This window comes from Brachionichthys hirsutus, chromosome 2, assembly GCF_040956055.1.
Source record: "Brachionichthys hirsutus isolate HB-005 chromosome 2, CSIRO-AGI_Bhir_v1, whole genome shotgun sequence".
Classification (NCBI taxonomy): Eukaryota; Metazoa; Chordata; class Actinopteri; order Lophiiformes; family Brachionichthyidae; genus Brachionichthys; species Brachionichthys hirsutus.
Window position 1 is genome coordinate 1,825,702 of NC_090898.1, and position 17,834 is coordinate 1,843,535.

Sequence of the window (17,834 nt, forward strand, 5' to 3'; positions counted from 1 at the left end):
TGGGAGTGAGGACGACGTCTCGGGCGTCCCACGGAGATTCCTACAGGTCAAGTGCCAACTGATAAAAACAAAAAGTGCTTGATATTACGTCATTTTTGACCGACTCGCACAGCCGCCGTTATCTTTTTAAAATGGGCAGCTGTGTGTGAGCGGTCCGTGTTTTTGGCCGCTGCCATTTAAAGAGCATTTTCCTTCCGGCGGGAACGACTCTCGGAGCGCGTCGGAGAGCGTTCCTTCCCTTCCGTGCTCAGAGAGCGCTCCGAGCGGAATCCCTTCATCCTGATCCTGTTTGAGATGAGACACATTCTAGCAAAGAAAGTAAGACTAAATATTCACTTCAAACTATTTTTTTTTCTGGGTCACAATACAGATAATTCTCTCTAAAAGTATCTGTTTGTTTTTTTAATATTATTACTTTAAAAAGTATGCAGTACCACACCTTTTAGCCTACTGATCCTGCCCTATATACTAAATATGGGATGATAGGGGAATAAAAGGGGACGTAACTGAAAATGAAATGAGGGGTTAATACATTGTTATAACTATAGGATAGGGGGAAAAAAGCCCAAATAAAAGCTGCGTCAACTTCTTTCCTTTCCCCTTTGAGGCTTTCATTTAGAGATTCTAAGTGTTCATTTGTGTCATTCATTCTCCAACTTCATCATCGCGGCCTGACGGAACCACAGCCCGAACGCATCACGCAGAACCGGGCCGGTCCCAGGGCGGTGCCGAGGTGGCGGGTCAGGGCTCTCACTGGAAGGCCTGGTGGAAGCGAGGCAGTGTGGTGGTGCTGAGGCTCGAGCTGAACACTGACGGCAGGGGGTGCAGGGGTCCGAGACCAAGACCCCCGCCGGAGCTCGGCTGCTCCTGAGGTTGCGGTTGCAAAGAGGTAAGAGGTGTGGCGACGGCGGCTGCTGCCGCGGCAACGGCTGCGGCGTGGGACTCAGCAGCGTGCAGAGATGAGGAAGAGGAAGAGATGGAAGAAGTAGAGGAGGTCACAGAAGAGGTGTACCCCATCACCAGCCCTCCCGTGCCCATGGGGGCGCTATAGGAGGGCAGGTTGAGGGGCAGGAACCCCAGCAGGTGGGAGAAGTCCATATTAGCAGCACACAGAGACTCGGCGATCACCGCAGGGCTCTTGGACAGGAGGGGGTCCCCGCAAAGCTCATCCGCCAGGCCCGAGGTGGGCTCCAGGCCGTCCTTCAGGGGCAAGGCAGAAGTGTGCGGCTCTGCAGACGAGATCGGGCCCGGTGAGCCACTCTGCAGATCCATGAGAAAACTGTCCATCTCCACTTTCAAGGGCTTGTCCAGCAGGTATGAGGTAGATCCCAGCTGGTATTTGGGGGCTGGCTGGGGCTGGTGCTGCTGCTGGGGGGCCGGAGGTTGGTGGTGATGGTGGTGGCGGTGGTGGTGGTGATGATGGGAGTGTGGGTGAACAGGTTCCATGTGACAGCCCATGCCCATAGCTGCAGACAGGGGGCCGGGCATCAGGGGCGGGTGTGAGTGACCCACCCCTGAGTTAGACATGGCCTGGAGGTGATGAGGGTTGTACATGCCCATCGGAAAGGGGGCGCCACTCGGAAAGGGCTTGCTCATTATGGGGTCTTTGTTGTGACCCATGCCACACATCATCGGGCTGGGCTCCTCCTTCACGGAGCACGGCGGCGAGCCGGACGCTAAAAGGCCCAACATGTCCGGAGGCTCGCTCTTGATTTTCAGCAGCTCCTGTGAGTGGCTCTTCTTCACGTGGCGCGTCAGGTGGTCCTTCCTGCCAAAGCGTTGGGCACAGTACTGGCAAAGGAAGTCCTTTCTGCCCGTGTGGACCACCATGTGGCGCCTCACGTCCTTCCTTGTGTAGAACCGCCGATCGCAGTGGTCACACTGGTGCTTCTTCTCCTTGGTGCCACCAGACGACTTCCCAGAGTGGCTCTTCAGGTGCTCCAGCAGCACAGGCGTGCTGTCGTACGTCTGCATGCACACTTTGCACGTGAGATCCCCCGCCGTGGCAGAATGCATGGCAACATGGCGCTTGAACCCCAGCTTGGTGTTGTAGTGCTTCCCGCACTCGTCGCATTTGAAGGCCTCCTTGTTGGGGTCGTGAGTCTGCAGGTGGTTCTTCAGGTGGTCTTTGCGGTGAAACATCTTCTCGCAGAATGAACACTGGTGGGTCTTCTGCGGAGAGTGTGTGGCCATATGTCTGCAATGGATCACAAGCAACACAGAGAGAGGTTGTAACGGTGGGCGTGTCTGAGGTACACGCCGCCCACTCCTGGTCAGGTGACGTGTTTATATGAGACATTCCATTCATCAATGTCCTTCTAAATATAAATAAGTCACAGCCGTGACTTTTAAATGAACTTTGGAACCACTTCCTGTAATTCATGCATCCTAGACTCTAGTTGGCACATTAGCATTATGTTTGCCCTCCAAAGGCCAAATGTAAACCGTAACACAGTAAAAATGTAACTAAATGTAATGTAATCTAATGTAAAATAAATGTAACTACTCCTTAACATGCTCTTAATAACTATTTTTCTTTCATTTAACTCTTTAGCCGCCACAGTAATTGCAATAAAGTATTCAGTTTTGATATCACTTTCTTTTTTTTTAAGATAAAGCCATACTGTAAATGAGAAAAATCATAAGTATGAACCAAAGTTTGTGATGGGAATAAATTAACACATCTAATGTGTAAAAGTTCCATTCAAATGCAATCATCACGCAGGAACAAAGATAATCGATACTAAATCAAAGCAAAACCAAAAAAACAACCGAAGTGGGGAAGATAAAGAACATTCCCCGAGTCAATGCTGCGGAAAAGACGTCACTTTCAGGATCAGCACTGGACAGCTCCATATGTAGCCGGCTACCTATGGAGCTGTCCAGTGCTGATCCTGATCCATATGTAGCCGGCTACATATGCTGCTCAGCAAAAATATCATCCAACACAAGTTATGGTATTAACTTTGTTCAAAACTCTTTTGTCACAGTTGAGAGGAGCAGAACTACAGAACAACCAACAAATGTGGGCTGTTAAGAACATGTGTGAGATGCAGCATTTTACAAAAATAAATGTCTGCACACAGCTACCGGGGCCACAAAAAAGGACTGGGAGAGCCACATTTGGCCCCCGGGCCTTGAGTTTGACACATGTGCTCTAGGGAAATTATCCAATGACACCAAACATCATGGGTTCGGTTTAGCTGCTCGGTTGTGGGGATTCTGAGAAGGCTGCTTCTATCGGAGGGTGGGTGCAGTGACGATGCGGATTACCTGAACAGTTTGTACTTGGAGCTGAAGGCCTTTGGGCAGTGTGGCTGGGAGCAATGGAAGGGTTTCTCTCCTGCGTGACTCAAGGCGTGGACCCGCAGCTTTTCCACCAAACAATCGTTCCCACTCGGCCTCCCTGCGACTCCTCCCCCGTCTTCCCTCTCGTTCCCCCTCTCTCGCTCTCTCTCTGTCCGTGGATGTAGGGCGGTGCTACCAAACAGCTTGGCGGCGGTCCGTCGTCCCTCTTCCTCGGGCGTCAGTGCGGTAATACGGTGTGAGGCATCGGCGGCAGCAGCTGCCATGGCAGCCTTAGAGTGCCGCTGCCATGAAAACTCGCCTGCGGTTCCCCTGCCTTGCAGGCTCAACGTGGGAAGTCCGATCCAGGAGCTCACAGGAAGGAACGATGATCCCGTGGAAGCATCAAAGAGTCTGTGGAGCGATGGAGGTGAACAAATGTTTCAGAGTTTGTGGCAACACTGAGCATGTTGTCTGCCATTAAGCTTCCTTTTACCGGTTCGAGTTCCAGGGCCTCCTTCCTTCAGCTTCAGACGTTCCTCCTGGTCACCCGGTCCCAACAGCGATGGTTGGTGGTGAGTGGGAACCACTGGCTTGCATCTTCACTGCTCTGCAAAGAGACAAAGGAAACACATTTGAGTTGGTAAAAAAACAAGACACCTGCTTATTTTTATTTTCAATCTTTCACAGGAAACGTTTGCAACAAAATTCCAACAATGTTTCACGACAACGGACAAACCTCTCCAGCCCAATCAGTCGACGCCATGACCTCCTCGCAAAACAACAGTTTAGGCCTCATGATGTCCCTGCCCAGTAACTTTTTACAGTGCACGGCGTGATCGCATTCTTCCCAAGCATCCGATGTGTTTGGGTTTCCATGTTTTACGACAAGCTCAAGCTTCTGATCCTGTGATGAAGAGCATCTACGGAGGGGTGGTGTGTCTTTCAATGTCACTTCAAGTACGACCACTGAATTAATATCATCAGTCAGGGAGGATTTCTGTGTGGGTTAGCTCAAGAAGGTTTAGCTCAATCAGGGTTAGCCCAATCAGGGTTAGCCCAATCAGGTTTAGCTCAATCGGGTTTAGCTCAATCAGGTTTAGGTCAATCAGGTTCAGCTCAAGTACATCTATCCCAAGTAGATCTAGCTCAAGTCTTATTGAGCTGGATAATCTTGTTTCATTCAGACACTCCGAAAAGGGGTTCAGATATCTTGGCGTAATTCTTACCCCTAAAATCAAACAGCTGTTTTCATCAAATTATGATAAATTATTGAAAGACATAAAAAATGATCTAAATAAATGGGATATACTTCCAATTTCTTTTTTTGGGAGAATTGCATGTATAAATATGAATATTCTTCCTAGATTATTATTTCTGTTCCAAAACCTTCCTGTCTTCATACCTCAATCCTTTTTTAAGTTACTGGATAAATTGATGTTAAAATTTATTTGGCAGAACAAAAGACCAAGAATACGCCTGAAAGTTTTAATGTCTAGCAAGGAAAACGGGGGCCTAAGATTACCTAATTTTAAACTGTATTATTGGGCAGCCCAAATAAAAGCAATAACATCATGGATTATTTGTGACCCAGAAACACGGTGGGTGTCTATGGAGAAGAATTCATTGTCTGGGATTCCCCTTTCCAGTCTTCCATTTCTGAGCCTGCAATCTCAGAAAAAAATGAACATATCAAATTTATGGGTTAAACAAACATTACAGATATGGAACAAGATTCAAAAACAGCTGAAGGGGAAGGTTGTCTTATCTCGAGCAATATCTATAAATAGAAACATTGAGTTTCTCCCTTCTTTATCAGAGGGCGGATTTGGGAGATGGGCTGAGAGGGGGCTCATCACAGTGAATCAATTGTTTGAAGGAAATGTATTTAAAACCTTTGCCCAACTAGGAAGTAAATTTGATTTGCCATCAAGTGATTTGTACATGTACCTGCAGATAAGAAGTTATATCACAAAACATTCTGACTGGGAAGATATTTTAAGAGAACCAACAAACATAGAGAAACATTTTATAAATCTGGTTGAAAAGGGTGGAGTAATGAAAAAACAAGTGTCATTGATTTACCAACAGCTGCTGATTGATATCATGGACAATACTCAACATATTAAACAACAATGGGAATTAGAGTTAAATGTCACATTAGACGAGGTTTGGGAAAGTATTTGTTCTGGCTGTCACAGGGGGGTGGGTAGTCAGGTTTGGCAAGAATTTGATTGGAAGATGAAAATGAGATTCTTCACAACACCTTTAAAATCTTTCCTCATCAAATGTAGCACAACCGACAAATGCTGGAGAAACTGTGGACTTGTGGGAGACCAAACACACATCTTTTGGGACTGTCCTATTATTCTTAACTTCTGGAAAAATGTTCAATTTACATTGAGAACAGTAATTATTCATCTGCTGGATGAAACCTGAACCACCTACAATAGCACAATGGTTACAAAAAATAAGACAAGTATACTCTGTGGAACAATTGACTGCACAATTACGGTTACAAACACCTGTCTTTGAAAGAAAATGGGATTTAATCAAGAACTTTCTCAATGTCACAAACCAGCCTTCACTTTAAGTAATTGCAATGGTAATTCATTTATGTTGTGTAATGCCCGGTCTCAGAACACTGTTTGTAGTAGCTTTTTTTTTTTTTATTATTATTATTATTATTATTATTATTATTTGTATTTGTTGTTTCGTTTTGTTTGTTTTTTCTGTGAATAAAGTTCAAAAAAATAAAAATAAATAAAAAATAAAATAAAATAAAAAAGTCTTATTTTCAATCTTTACAACTCCATCCTGGTGGCTAACTGCTAGCTAATGTTAGCCAGCTGATAAGCACCATTTGTTTCGCATCGGACCGTGCGGGTTTCTCATCCCGTGCACCTTATCTGTCCAGTTTCCTGGTTGGTACCACCGGGCCTGAAAAGAACTGATCTCATTTCACTCATTTCACCACTGCAGCCATAAATTCACCCTCAAAAGCAAGTTTCCTCTGCCCCCACTAGGGGGCACTATGTTCAGCCTCATGTCATCACTTTCAGCCCCCAGGCCAGACAGAATGGCGGGTTGGGGGGGGGGGGGGGGGCCTCCGAGATCCCAACAAAAAAGAATCATAACTTTATTCCTGCAGCAACACAAATGACGCAGACAGGAAGTGCAGCCGTTGCTCCGAACACGCCGACCCAGCTGCCTTCCTTATTTACGCGCCTACACGCCACTGATCACAGCCGGTCACGTGACCGCCGTGCATCTGTCACACATGCAGGCGTGCGAGACGGGATGGACACGCTCACGCGCGCGTGCACCGGGCCTGTACACACACACAATCATCAATCAGCATCCTTTCGGTGGGAGAGGACCATGATTTAAGCTTTTACATTATTACGCTTACATGAGACGTAAAACTCCACGGGTTGGTGCACACGGCAAAAACACGCCACGCTACAGTTGTGCGCACGCGTGCTCGTGCGCTCCTGAATGCACGTATGAATCCATGTGCGTTTACAGTGGTTAAGAGGACCTGACAGCTGCGGCGTTGTGCGGTGGTCATCACCCAGCAGGGAGGGTGCAGAGGGTGACACCCGTCCCATTGAGCGCCCTCAGGGAGCCCGGCTCTTTTGTGCAGCCTACCCACGTCGCACATTCCAGGCCTGGACCACGCTGCGTCCCCCGTCTCTGTCCTCTGCACGCCACAGGTCCCAGTAAATGCACCGTCATGTAGAAATGCTCGCCGTCTCCCCGCCGATCGAGCACAATGGACAGGATCCGCACGAAGCCACAGCCGTGACGGAGCTGCTCAAACATGACGTCCAGGCGGAGACATGACCGTCCTGACATGGTCCTCTGTAGAACTTCACACGCTTCTCATTATGCATGAATCCGTCCCTCGCTCTGAGGTCTCCTTCATAAATCCCTCACTTCCCATGCTTTTGTTGTGTTTGGGTAGCAAATCAATCACGACCGGGCCGTGTGCGGAACGAGCTCCAGATGTCCCGGCGCTTTCCGTCCATGCACGACAAACCAGGAACATTTCAATAAAACCGGTCTTTTATCTACAATCCTGCTTCCAGATTTACGGCTTGACGCAATGCTAACAAATTCTCTTCGGTGTTCGAGGATAAATCTGCATCAGCAGCAAAGCCAGGAAACGATAATGTCACATTTACTGTATTTGCTAAACAGCTGCGCGGTATTATATTATTATGCTATTCCCTGAGCAGCGGTACGATAGCTCCGCCCTCCCGTTGGTGAGCCGACTGGAGAGGATTCGGTTGTGAGTATATGCTAACGAGATGAAGAGTCGCTCTGAAATGAACATTTTAGCAATGAGTTCTCGAGACACTACAAAGACAACAACGGTGTTCCTCATGGTTCTGTGCTCGGATCCATATGTTTCTGCTCCCTTCGGGTAATATCCTCAACATAATAATACTTATCAACAAAAACAAGATGAAACGAACCAACTAATAATCTTTAGCATGTCTTGAGGATATAAATTCTGACAACACTGTGGATCTACTCCTTTATATTTGATGTTTTGGTTGCTTTTGTTCTTCTGTTCTTTCTGCTGCTGTTTTTACAATTCAGAGCAGATGCCTGTGCTTCTTGTTGAAGGTCTCATGGCCGTGCGTAGAGCTCCTGCTGCTCGAGTCAATCCCATTCAGAATCAGCAGGGACCGCGAGCTGCAGTCAGAACCCGAATCACAGTGAGCTGATCTCGCTCTGCACAGGAAGCAGGAAGCACAAGCAGATCGCCGTTAACGCAGCGATCAGCAGCAGCACACCCACCGTTGGAGCTTCATTCCAAAATGGCCGAAGCTGCTCCGCTAACGCTCAGCGGCGCGCCGACATTGAACCTCTGCTGACTTCCCCTCATCAAAACGTGAAAAGCAGAACTGAGCGGCGTCTCTCAACCGCCTGGGTGTCTTTAGTTTCTGCGCTGGATGAAAGAGCTTCCACATTCTTTTCCTGCGGGGTCAGAGGTCAGCCTCGGCGCTGCCTGCCCGCCCTCCATGGCTCCCGCATGCTGAGTGATTACTATTAACCCCTTCACTGCCTACCGCTTCCATACAGACGAATATGCAAGAAGGGTTTCCTCTGCAGGATCAGAATGGTCGAAGCTGGACGAGGCCAGGACGGGCTGGACGGCTCTGCAGGACCACGTCCCACATAGGAGGTTCCTTTACCGAAATAAAAAGGACTAAATATAGGAAGTGAGTTCACTGCCTGGAGCTTAGGTGACATGAGGGGTGAGGATGTAAATACTGAACCAGAACCAGAACCGGAACCACAACACAGCTTTCATCTGAAGGTTACACACATAACGACACCAGCTATAAAACGGCGTGTTAATGTTCAACCAGCCCCTGAGAGGTGGTGCATCGTGGTGCTTTACGCACCAAGAACAGGAAGAACACGACGCCTCGCGCTCGGCTAAACCAACAAGAAATCAGCAAAATAGTCGTAATCTATAGGAATGTATAAACGGTAGCTGGCAGAGACGGTTAGCGCCATGAAAGCTACGAGCACTCGGTGCACCGCTGGGACCAGCAGTTCGGCCCGGATCGGAGGGGGGGGGGGGTAAAATAAAGCAAGGGCAGAAGAGTCAACTGGGGTGGGGGTGGGAAGTCATGCTTTGCTAACCACGCTGAGACAGAATGGAAGTCAGCATGGCAGCTCTCTACGCCGACATCCCACCACATTCCAGATGCTACTCCATCCTGGACGGATCCTTCCGTCGGCAAGAAGAAAGCCCCCCCACCTCCAGCAATGATCTAATTCAATATAATCTGCAGGAGGACACATGATGGATTAAAGAAGGTCGGGGGGGCTGTGGCTCGAGCTCAAATGGCACCAGGTGAGGTAGTTCCTGTCCGTCAGCGAGGAAGACAACCGACTGCTACGCTCAAAGACACACCTGTGAGTGATTACGGGACCAAACAGAATCCCGCAGCGCCATGTTTGGCTGCAAAAGGGGCGGGAACATTCTCTACATGCACAAGCCTGACGTCATCCAGAAAGCAACGGTAAAAATGATGCCAGTTAAAAGCTAGTGGGAAACGAACCCCGCTGCGCCGCGTGATTGAGCGACTTCAGATACTGTAGGAGTAAAACCCGACACAACCCGTCTCCTTCAACAGCGTTCCTTCCCTCCATCCTTCCTCCCACCGCAGTTTCAGTTCCTCTCCTGCTTGTTCCGTGACCCCCCGGTGAAGCTCCGCACATGGACGGGGGGTGGAGGGTGAGAGGGGAAGACTTCCCCCCACCAAGAGCCAGGCCAAAGCCTCCCCGTCCCGACAGTTAGTCCCTGCCACGCTGGGTCCTGCTAAACATAGCCGGGCTGCGGTCGGCTCGGAGGAAGGAGGCAGGGCTCGAGTAACCGTCGCAGGGAACACCTTCACGGTCCAGCCCTGACTTCAATCTGCTGTTCAACCCTCACCGCTTCGAAAGGCGCCGTTGGGTGATCAGCTGCCATTCCTTGGCCATCTGAAGTCCAAAGCGCTCGTCACCACGCAAGAAGGCAAGAAGGGCAAAGATATTTAAGTTAGAGAGTATGGAAAATAAATGTAGTCAAGGATTTTCATCTCTGCTTTAAACCCTGCCTTCCCGACAACAACTCGTGTATTACATACAACGGCTAGCTAGCGAGTCGGAAGGCTAAAATGCAGACAGCTAACTTAGGTATCAGTCAACTAATGAACAATAAAGAAATCTATATTTGTAAAATTCTTATATTATTTTAACATATCTGGAAGAGACAAATGCTAACCACTTCAGCTAAGCTAAAGCCTGCCGTGCATCTCCTATAGTATTGCCGGCACCAGTGTGCTACTGCTAATGGCGGTAATAAAAAGTCCTCCAATAGATCCAATATAACCAATATTGGTGGTCAATTTCACAAAGATCAATGACTATGATTATTGCTGTCTAGCGATGAATTTTTTTAGCACTCTAATCTCTTAGATTAAAGCGATTAAAAAACATAACACGCTAAATATGACTGTAATTAATCACCATTAACTACGATGCATAGCAGCGATACCGCAGAAACAGGTTAACGCTCGGTGTTCAGTCTAAGTGTGTCTTCCTGCCTGGACTTTGTTGAGTCTGATGAGGATGCAGGGGTCAGCCAGGCCGCTGGGGGTTACACACACACACACACACACACACACACACACACACACACACGCTTGCAGACTAACTTCAACATTTATACGCGCCGCCATCCCGCTGCAGAGGATGCCGGAGCTGTGTCGTTGTCAATAGGGTGGTCGGCAACACATTGTTTTAATCCATCTTTTATATGTGCAAATTATCGTTGGGAGGAAAAGGCTCTGTGGTGTTTGTTTGTGGAGCCAGTTAATCGTCGAATAAGTCGCCAGCAAACCTCAACCACCATTAAAGGAAGGATATGTGCTTCCCAGATGGATCCAGCTTCGCAAAGAGACCGAAACAAAGACAGAGAGACGAGGAGGGACGAGGGGACACCATTCTGATGTAGTTTATGTACGTCAGAGACGGCGTCCAGCGTGTGAGCCCACTGGACGCTTTAAAAGAGGTGGACAGGAGCCTCCAACAGGACGGCTATTGGGTCAAACCTCATCTGGACAGGAGCCTCCAACAGGACGGCTATTGGGTCAAACCTCATCTGGACAGGAGCCTCCAACAGGACGGCTATTGGGTCAAACCTCATCTGGACAGGAGCCCCAACAGGACGGCTATTGGGTCAAACCTCATCTGGACAGGAGCCTCCAACAGGACGGCTATTGGGTCAAACCTCATCTGGACAGGAGCCTCCAACAGGACGGCTATTGGGTTGAACCTCATCTGGACAGGAGCCCCAACAGGACGGCTATTGGGTCAAACCTCATCTGGACAGGAGCCCCAACAGGACGGCTATTGGGTTGAACCTCATCTGGACAGGAGCCCCAACAGGACGGCTATTGGGTCAAACCTCATCTGGACAGGAGCCTCCAACAGGACGGCTATTGGGTTGAACCTCATCTGGACAGGAGCCTCCAACAGGACGGCTTTCAGGCTTTTTCATAGCTGAAATGTGACGTTGCTGCGACTTCAAAACACACACGTCTCACTTCCCTCCTTTCCCCTACAAAACCCGGAACATCCTTGGAGAATGGGAGCCGGATGTGGCGGCAAACAAGAGACAGAACGACTGTCTTCTCTTTTTTAATGTTGTTTTTTTGGGGGCGAAGCAGCAGAATAAAGTAGAAGAGAAACTCTCGAGCGTTCGAGTCAAATGGGGTTTAGTGAGTTCACGAATCCATCGACCAGCAAACGGACACTTGGTTCTCCTCGTTTGTAAGGACGAAGCAAACATGTCTCCGTGTTGACAGTAAACACATGATCACCAGGCTGGTTCGTGTGGAACGACGAGGAGGCGGAATCGCTCCTAAACGTAGTAGTAAACAAAAAGCACCTGGACAGTCGTTAACGCAAACACAGTATTAAAGTATTAAAGGTATCCATGCTGATCCCGAATGTGACCTCGGAGCCGTTTAGGTCGCAGGCAGTGACGCTTGGAAACTAAAAGACCCCGGTTACAGGCTCCGTGTGGATGGAAGGCCAAACCGTAGAAACATATCTTCATTGTTAGAGAGAGTGTGTGCATGATCTGAGTGCGTGTGCGTGTGTGTGCGTGTGTGTGCGTGTGTGTGTGTGTGTGTGTGTGTGCGTGTGTGCAGAGGTGGTTCTGGGGGAAGCCCTCCTGGCAGACGTTCCTGGCTGTGACACGGAGCTCCACGGCAGTGGGAGATGTGGGCACGGAGCCAGTGGGAACCCCGCCAGGACCTCCACCCGTCTCTCTGACATGTTTAAAGAGCAGCGTCCTTGTGGACATAACAAACACACGTCTTTACAGCGTCCTCCTCGTTCAGCGCTGCATATCCTATTTATTGCATTCAGTACGCAGCAGTGAGTCTTCATGACGGAGGTATCAGCATAACGTGACATAATGATGTCATAAAAATACAACTGAACATGACATAGTGATGTCATAAAAATACAACTGAACATGACATAGTGATGTCATAAAGTTGACACAGCTGTGTTACGTGTGTTCCTCTGTCAGTTTTTGTGTGGAAGACGTCCTGAAACATTTTGAACTGTTTTTTTGTCGAGTGACAGATCAAGGAAGAATCTAGGAGTTTGAGGCCAATCCAGATCCAGATCCAGATCCGGCTCCGACCCGGCTCCGGGTCTGAGCCGACGTCAGCTCAGCTTTAAACAACAGGCTGCGGGTTCCAGTCTCGTTTTTCGACAGCCATCACGCGCTCTGTCTCTTGTTTGCCGCCACATCCGGCTCCCATTCTCCGAGGATGCTCCGGGTTTTGTGGGGGAAAGGAGGGAAGTGAGAGGTGTGTGTGTGGGTTGGGGGTTACAGAGAGAGACTTGTAAAAATACCCTTCTTGTATAAACAGGGTCTTGAAAAATGGGCAGCTTGCATTCCTTGAATTTTTTTGAAACCTGATCACGTTGTGAGAATCGAAGGCTGCAGGCACCGCAAGACGGATGACAGCCATCCGACGGGCAAGCAGGGGGAAAGGACGGAAGACAGGACAAGAACGAGACGGAAAAGAGACGGAAAAGCTTCCAACACCAAATGGCCATGTGTGGATGAACACAAGCTCCACCCGGAGCTCCTCCTGCTCCGCAGTGACACAGAGCCCGGCTCCTCGCTCCGGTGTCGGAGCGTACAGATGAGGCTTTGAGCCTCATAAAAACCTGAAACGCCTCCTCCATCCACGCCGTGGAAGTCTCAAAGTGTCAACAGAACGCCGCGTGGAGGACGGGCGGCGAGCGTGTTGTAAACCGAAAAGAAACCGATGTGGGTTCTCATTAGAAAGAAAGGAAGAGAGAGAGAAAGAACCAAAGATAGATGGAGAGATAGAGAGAAAGCGACAGAGAGAGAGACAGAGAGAGAGAGCTAGATAAAGAAAGAAAGAACGATAGATGGAGAGAGAGGGAGAAAGAGAGAGAGAGCGAGAGCGGGAGAAAGAGAGAGAGCGAGGGGGGGAAAGAGAAACAGAGAGAGAGCTGTGTGAGTGATGCGTTCAGCAGTTTTAACACTTCGCGTCTTTCTTCCATGTGCGTGTGTGTGTGTGTGCGTGTGTGTGCGTGTGTGCGTGTGTGTGCGTGTGTGTGTGTGTGTGTGTGTGCGTGTGTGTGTGTGCTCTGATTTAGGTTTAGGTTATGTCCCGGTGTCCCTCGCTCCTCACTGCTCCGACCAGCGAAGCAGGAGGAGGACGGAGGAGGTGAAGCAGGAACGCTCCTGGTGGCTGTGCTGAGGCTAACGCTAACGGCTAATCTCCCAGCTAAACACACAGGATGAAGGTGCCCATGCAGTCCTGTGATTGGCTAACAGGAAGGTGAGCAGGTGTACCTGATGAGGTGAGCGCACCATGAAGGGAGTGTGTGTGTGTGTGTGTGTGTGTGTGTGTGTGTGTGTGTGTGTGTGCCCATGGTGGGATGCAGCGACCGGGGACAGACGGAGGGGGGGGGGGGCAGCGGGGCAACATCACGTGACTGGGCCCAGCAGAGAATGCTATAATAGCCTCCTCTCGGGGTGGAGAGGCCGAGGCTGGATGAGAACCAAAATCCCTGCACCACACAGGCGGGCCATTGTTGGCTCCATCCCGGGGCACTTTATCATTCAATTAGGACGGCGTTCACACCCCCCCCCCCCCCCCCACAGAAAAGAGGCTCCGCCCCGCGCCGCCAGGACGGGGCGCACAGCGGACACCCCACTTTCACTCTCCAGCTTGTTGTTCAGCAAGACTGGGAGGAAAAGCATGATGACGAGAGGAGGAGAGGAGAGGAGAGGAGAGGAGAGGAGGTCAGGAGGAAAGGAGGAGCAGAGAAGAGAGGAGGAGAGGAGAGGAGAGGAGGAGGAGAGGGAGAGGAGGAGCAGAGGAGAGGAAGAGAGGAGAGGAGGAGCGGAGGAGAGGAGGAGCGGAGGAGAGGAGGAGTGGAGGAGAGGAGGAGAGGAGGTCAGGAGGAAAGGAGGAGCAGAGAAGAGAGGAGGAGAGGAGAGGAGAGGAGAGGAGAGGAGAGGAGAGGAGAGAGGAGAGGAGGAGGAGAGGGAGAGGAGGAGCAGAGGAGAGGAGGAGCGGAGGAGAGGAGGAGAGGAGGTCCCTCGGACCGTTGCATGTTTGGTAGCGTGTGTGTTTATGGAGCTGATGGAATGCATCGGTGGGTGAGGGGCAAATAAAGAAGAGGAGCAGGAGAGATTTGTAAGCCGAGGAGAGAATGGAGCAGACGAGGAGATAATAAGGAGAATAAAGAGGGGCGGAGCACTGTGGGGAGGGGGGGTGCAAGACCTGGAAGCATAATCAATATGTTTTATTAGACATTTCTGATTTATTGTGGACGATCTGAATGCAGCAGAAGGAAACACCCCTTTAGCATCAGCGCTAAGATTCCGTCCCACAACTTTAACCGATGAACCGAGAAGCGTGTCAGAAATAGGGAAACGGAAGAGGCCGATTCAGAGTTGCGTGAGCACGAGGCGAGCCCGTCTGTGACTTGGTAGCGCCTGTCCTGCCGCACGACTCTCCACGCCAGCAGGGGGCAGCGGTCTCCATTCAGTAGTCATATCATTACAATTCCCCCTGGAACTTTCCTGGAGCAGGAACCAGATTCCGAGACGACATGCAGCGAGGGTAATAGGGGTTTAGCCCACTGAGGAAATGGTTGGATCGTTAGCTTTACTTTATTGAGAATCCAAAATACAAGCAAAACGGATCACAAATAGTCTCGAGATAATTTCTTGTTTCATTAGATGTTTCTTCTTCTATAATTTCTACTTTTCTTTTTGCTACATCAATCGGCAGGTCTGAACCCTTGGATGACGTTTAACAGCTAATGCGGCGCTGCTCTGCTGACTGCTATGCTAGCTGCTACGCTGGCTGCTCTGCTAGCTACTCTGGTGTCTGCTATGCTAGCTGCTACGCTGGCTGCTCCGGTGGTTGCTCTGGTGGCTGCTTTGGTGGCTGCTCTGGTGGCTGCTATGCTAGCTGCTATGCTGGCTGCTCTGCTAGCTGCTCTGGTGGCTGCTATGCTAGCTGCTACGCTGGCTGGTCTGCTAGCTGCTCTGGTGGCTGCTATGCTAGCTGCTACGCTGGCTGCTCTGGTGTCTGCTATGCTAGCTGCTACGCTGGCTGCTCCGGTGGTTGCTCCGGTGGCTGCTCTGGTGGCTGCTATGCTAGCTGCTACGCTGGCTGCTCTGGTGGTTGTTCTGGCGGTTGCTCTGGTGGCTGCTCTGCTAGCTGCTCTGGTGTCTGCTATGCTAGCTGCTACGCTGGCTGCTCTGGTGGCTGCTCTGGGGGGGGTAGGCTTTTGGTGACTGGTGCGACTGGTCAGCAGGGTGGTGCTTATTAAAATCCCTTCACAGGAAGGAAGAGGGAATGTCTCATGGGACAACCTTCTGCTGTGTCCCGGCTTCCGAGCAGCAGCAACAGGCTTCTGCCGCCGTGTCGGCCCGTGACTCAGACGTCCACTCCCTCCACGCAGATCCGATTTCATCCCCTTCGCTGACTCACTGATCGGCATCTACAGTCCGGCTGGAAGGACCAGGTCCAGCAATGTCCCCCTAACAGGCGCAGAGATGTGTGCTGAGTCACGGTGAATCTCAGCAGTCCTGTCCCCGGCTAACGTCTGTCCACTTTGTCTCCGATCGCAGCAGAACAGCAGTTCATTAAATACACAGCAGTGCAAATATTACATTCAACTCCAACGCTGGACAACTGCAGCATCACCACACCAGAGCGACGCAGTAACTAAAACTAGGACAAGGTAGAACCGGAGAACCGGAGAACCCATTACTGCTTGAGATCAATGAAATCAAATTCAAAGTTCACTTGTTAAGGCGGGTTCAGCTCTATAGGTGGGGGCCACGGCGGCGCGGGTGGTTGAGCAGGTTGTCCTATGATCGAGAGGTTGGCGGTTCGAATCCCGGCACATGTTGTTGTGTAGCTTCACCACCACCAAGTATAGAGTGGAATGTAAATTGTCTCTGAGTGTCCGTAAAAACCGATGCCTTATTATTATTAATCTATACTTGAGGACACGTCCAACTCCCTTACTCGGTACTTTACGCTCTATTTACAGTAGTTTGTGTTCTGTGTTTAATCCACAGTATTAATCCTGCATTCAGTGGTCATTAAAGAATGCATGTATTTATGAATACTATTACAAATATTGTACATGGACTTGTAATTAAACAGTTTAGAAAACTGCAAGGAAAAGCAGTATTTGTGCTGCAGTGGGTAGAACAGGGTGGGAGTAGGGTGACATAAAATACGCCTCAAAACGTCCACCAGGGGGTTTCAGGCTACGTAGAGACGCACCAGAACGCTGTTGTGACGCTGTGGTTAGTGCTGCATAGCGACAGAGTAACGCCGGCGGCAGAGGTGTAGTCCAGCCAGCAGGTGGAGGTCCGGGAGGAAGACCGTCCTGCAGACCGTCCTCTAGTCCCAGGCAGTTGAGTCTCTGGGTGTCTGAGGGACAACCCCCCCAAACCGATGCTGTGTTTACTGCACAGAGAGAAAGCCTATTAATAACCCCGCTGCAGACGGCCTGGCGGAAGTGGCCCGGCCCGTAAAGCCAGCCTGGGAGACGGTCGAGGGCGAAGCGTGAGAAAAGGAATAACGGCGAGAAATGAAGACGGAGAGTGGTGTAAAGCATGGGTTCTGGCAGATGGATGGCTCTAGTGGACGCTCGAGTGGACGCTCTAGTGGATGGCTCTAGTGGATGCTCTAGTGGACGGCTCTAATGGACGGCTCTAGTGGACGCTCTAGTGGACGATCAAGTGGATGCTCTAGTGGAAGCTCTAGTGGACGGCTCTAGTGGGCGGCTCTAGTGGACAGCTCTAGTGGACGCTCTGGTGGAAGCTCTAGTGGACGGCTCTAGTGGGCGGCTCTAGTGGACGGCTCTAGTGGACGGCTCTAGTGGACGGCTCTAGTGGATGCTCTAGTGGACGGCTCTAGTGGGCGGCTCTAGTGGACGCTCTAGTGGGCGGCTCTAGTGGGCGGCTCTAGTGGATGCTCTAGTGGATGCTCTAGTGGATCCTCTAGTGGAAGCTCTAGTGGACGGCTCTAGTGGGCGGCTCTAGTGGACGGCTCTAGTGGACGCTCTAGTGGGCGGCTCTAGTGGACAGCTCTAGTGGACGCTCTAGTGGGCGGCTCTAGTGGACAGCTCTAGTGGACGCTCTAGTGGGCGGCAGCGTGCGGCTCGGTGGTGCACGTTCACATGTCTGTTTCCAACCAGTCTATCGCCCAGCCAAGCGGCGTCCGTCCTACTTCCACACCAGAGATCTGTGATGTCATTTCAGCCGGGGAAACGGACCGGCCCGGCCGTCCCTCGCTCAAGGTGGCCGGAATGACCCGTAGCTACTGCGTGAAGGCTTCCAGACCGCAACGCTCCCGCCTCTGAGGACTCGGAATGAAGGGAAGCCCAGAAGGACACACACAGGGACGGTGCCCAAGCTGCTGTGTGTCGGCACACACACCCCT

At 50.5% G+C, this 17,834-nt stretch overlaps 1 protein-coding gene across 1 annotated transcript; it reads right to left on the reverse strand.

Moving 5' to 3' along the window:
• Positions 1 to 750: 750 nt before the first annotated feature.
• plagl2 (pleiomorphic adenoma gene-like 2) lies at positions 751 to 3,572 on the reverse strand. The gene is made up of 2 exons (XM_068750247.1): positions 3,274 to 3,572; positions 751 to 2,197 (listed from the first exon to the last, which is right to left on the reverse strand). Exons 1-2 carry the CDS (start codon positions 3,570 to 3,572, stop codon positions 751 to 753), a joined length of 1,746 nt encoding a protein of 581 aa, XP_068606348.1.
• Positions 3,573 to 17,834: the final 14,262 nt, after the last annotated feature.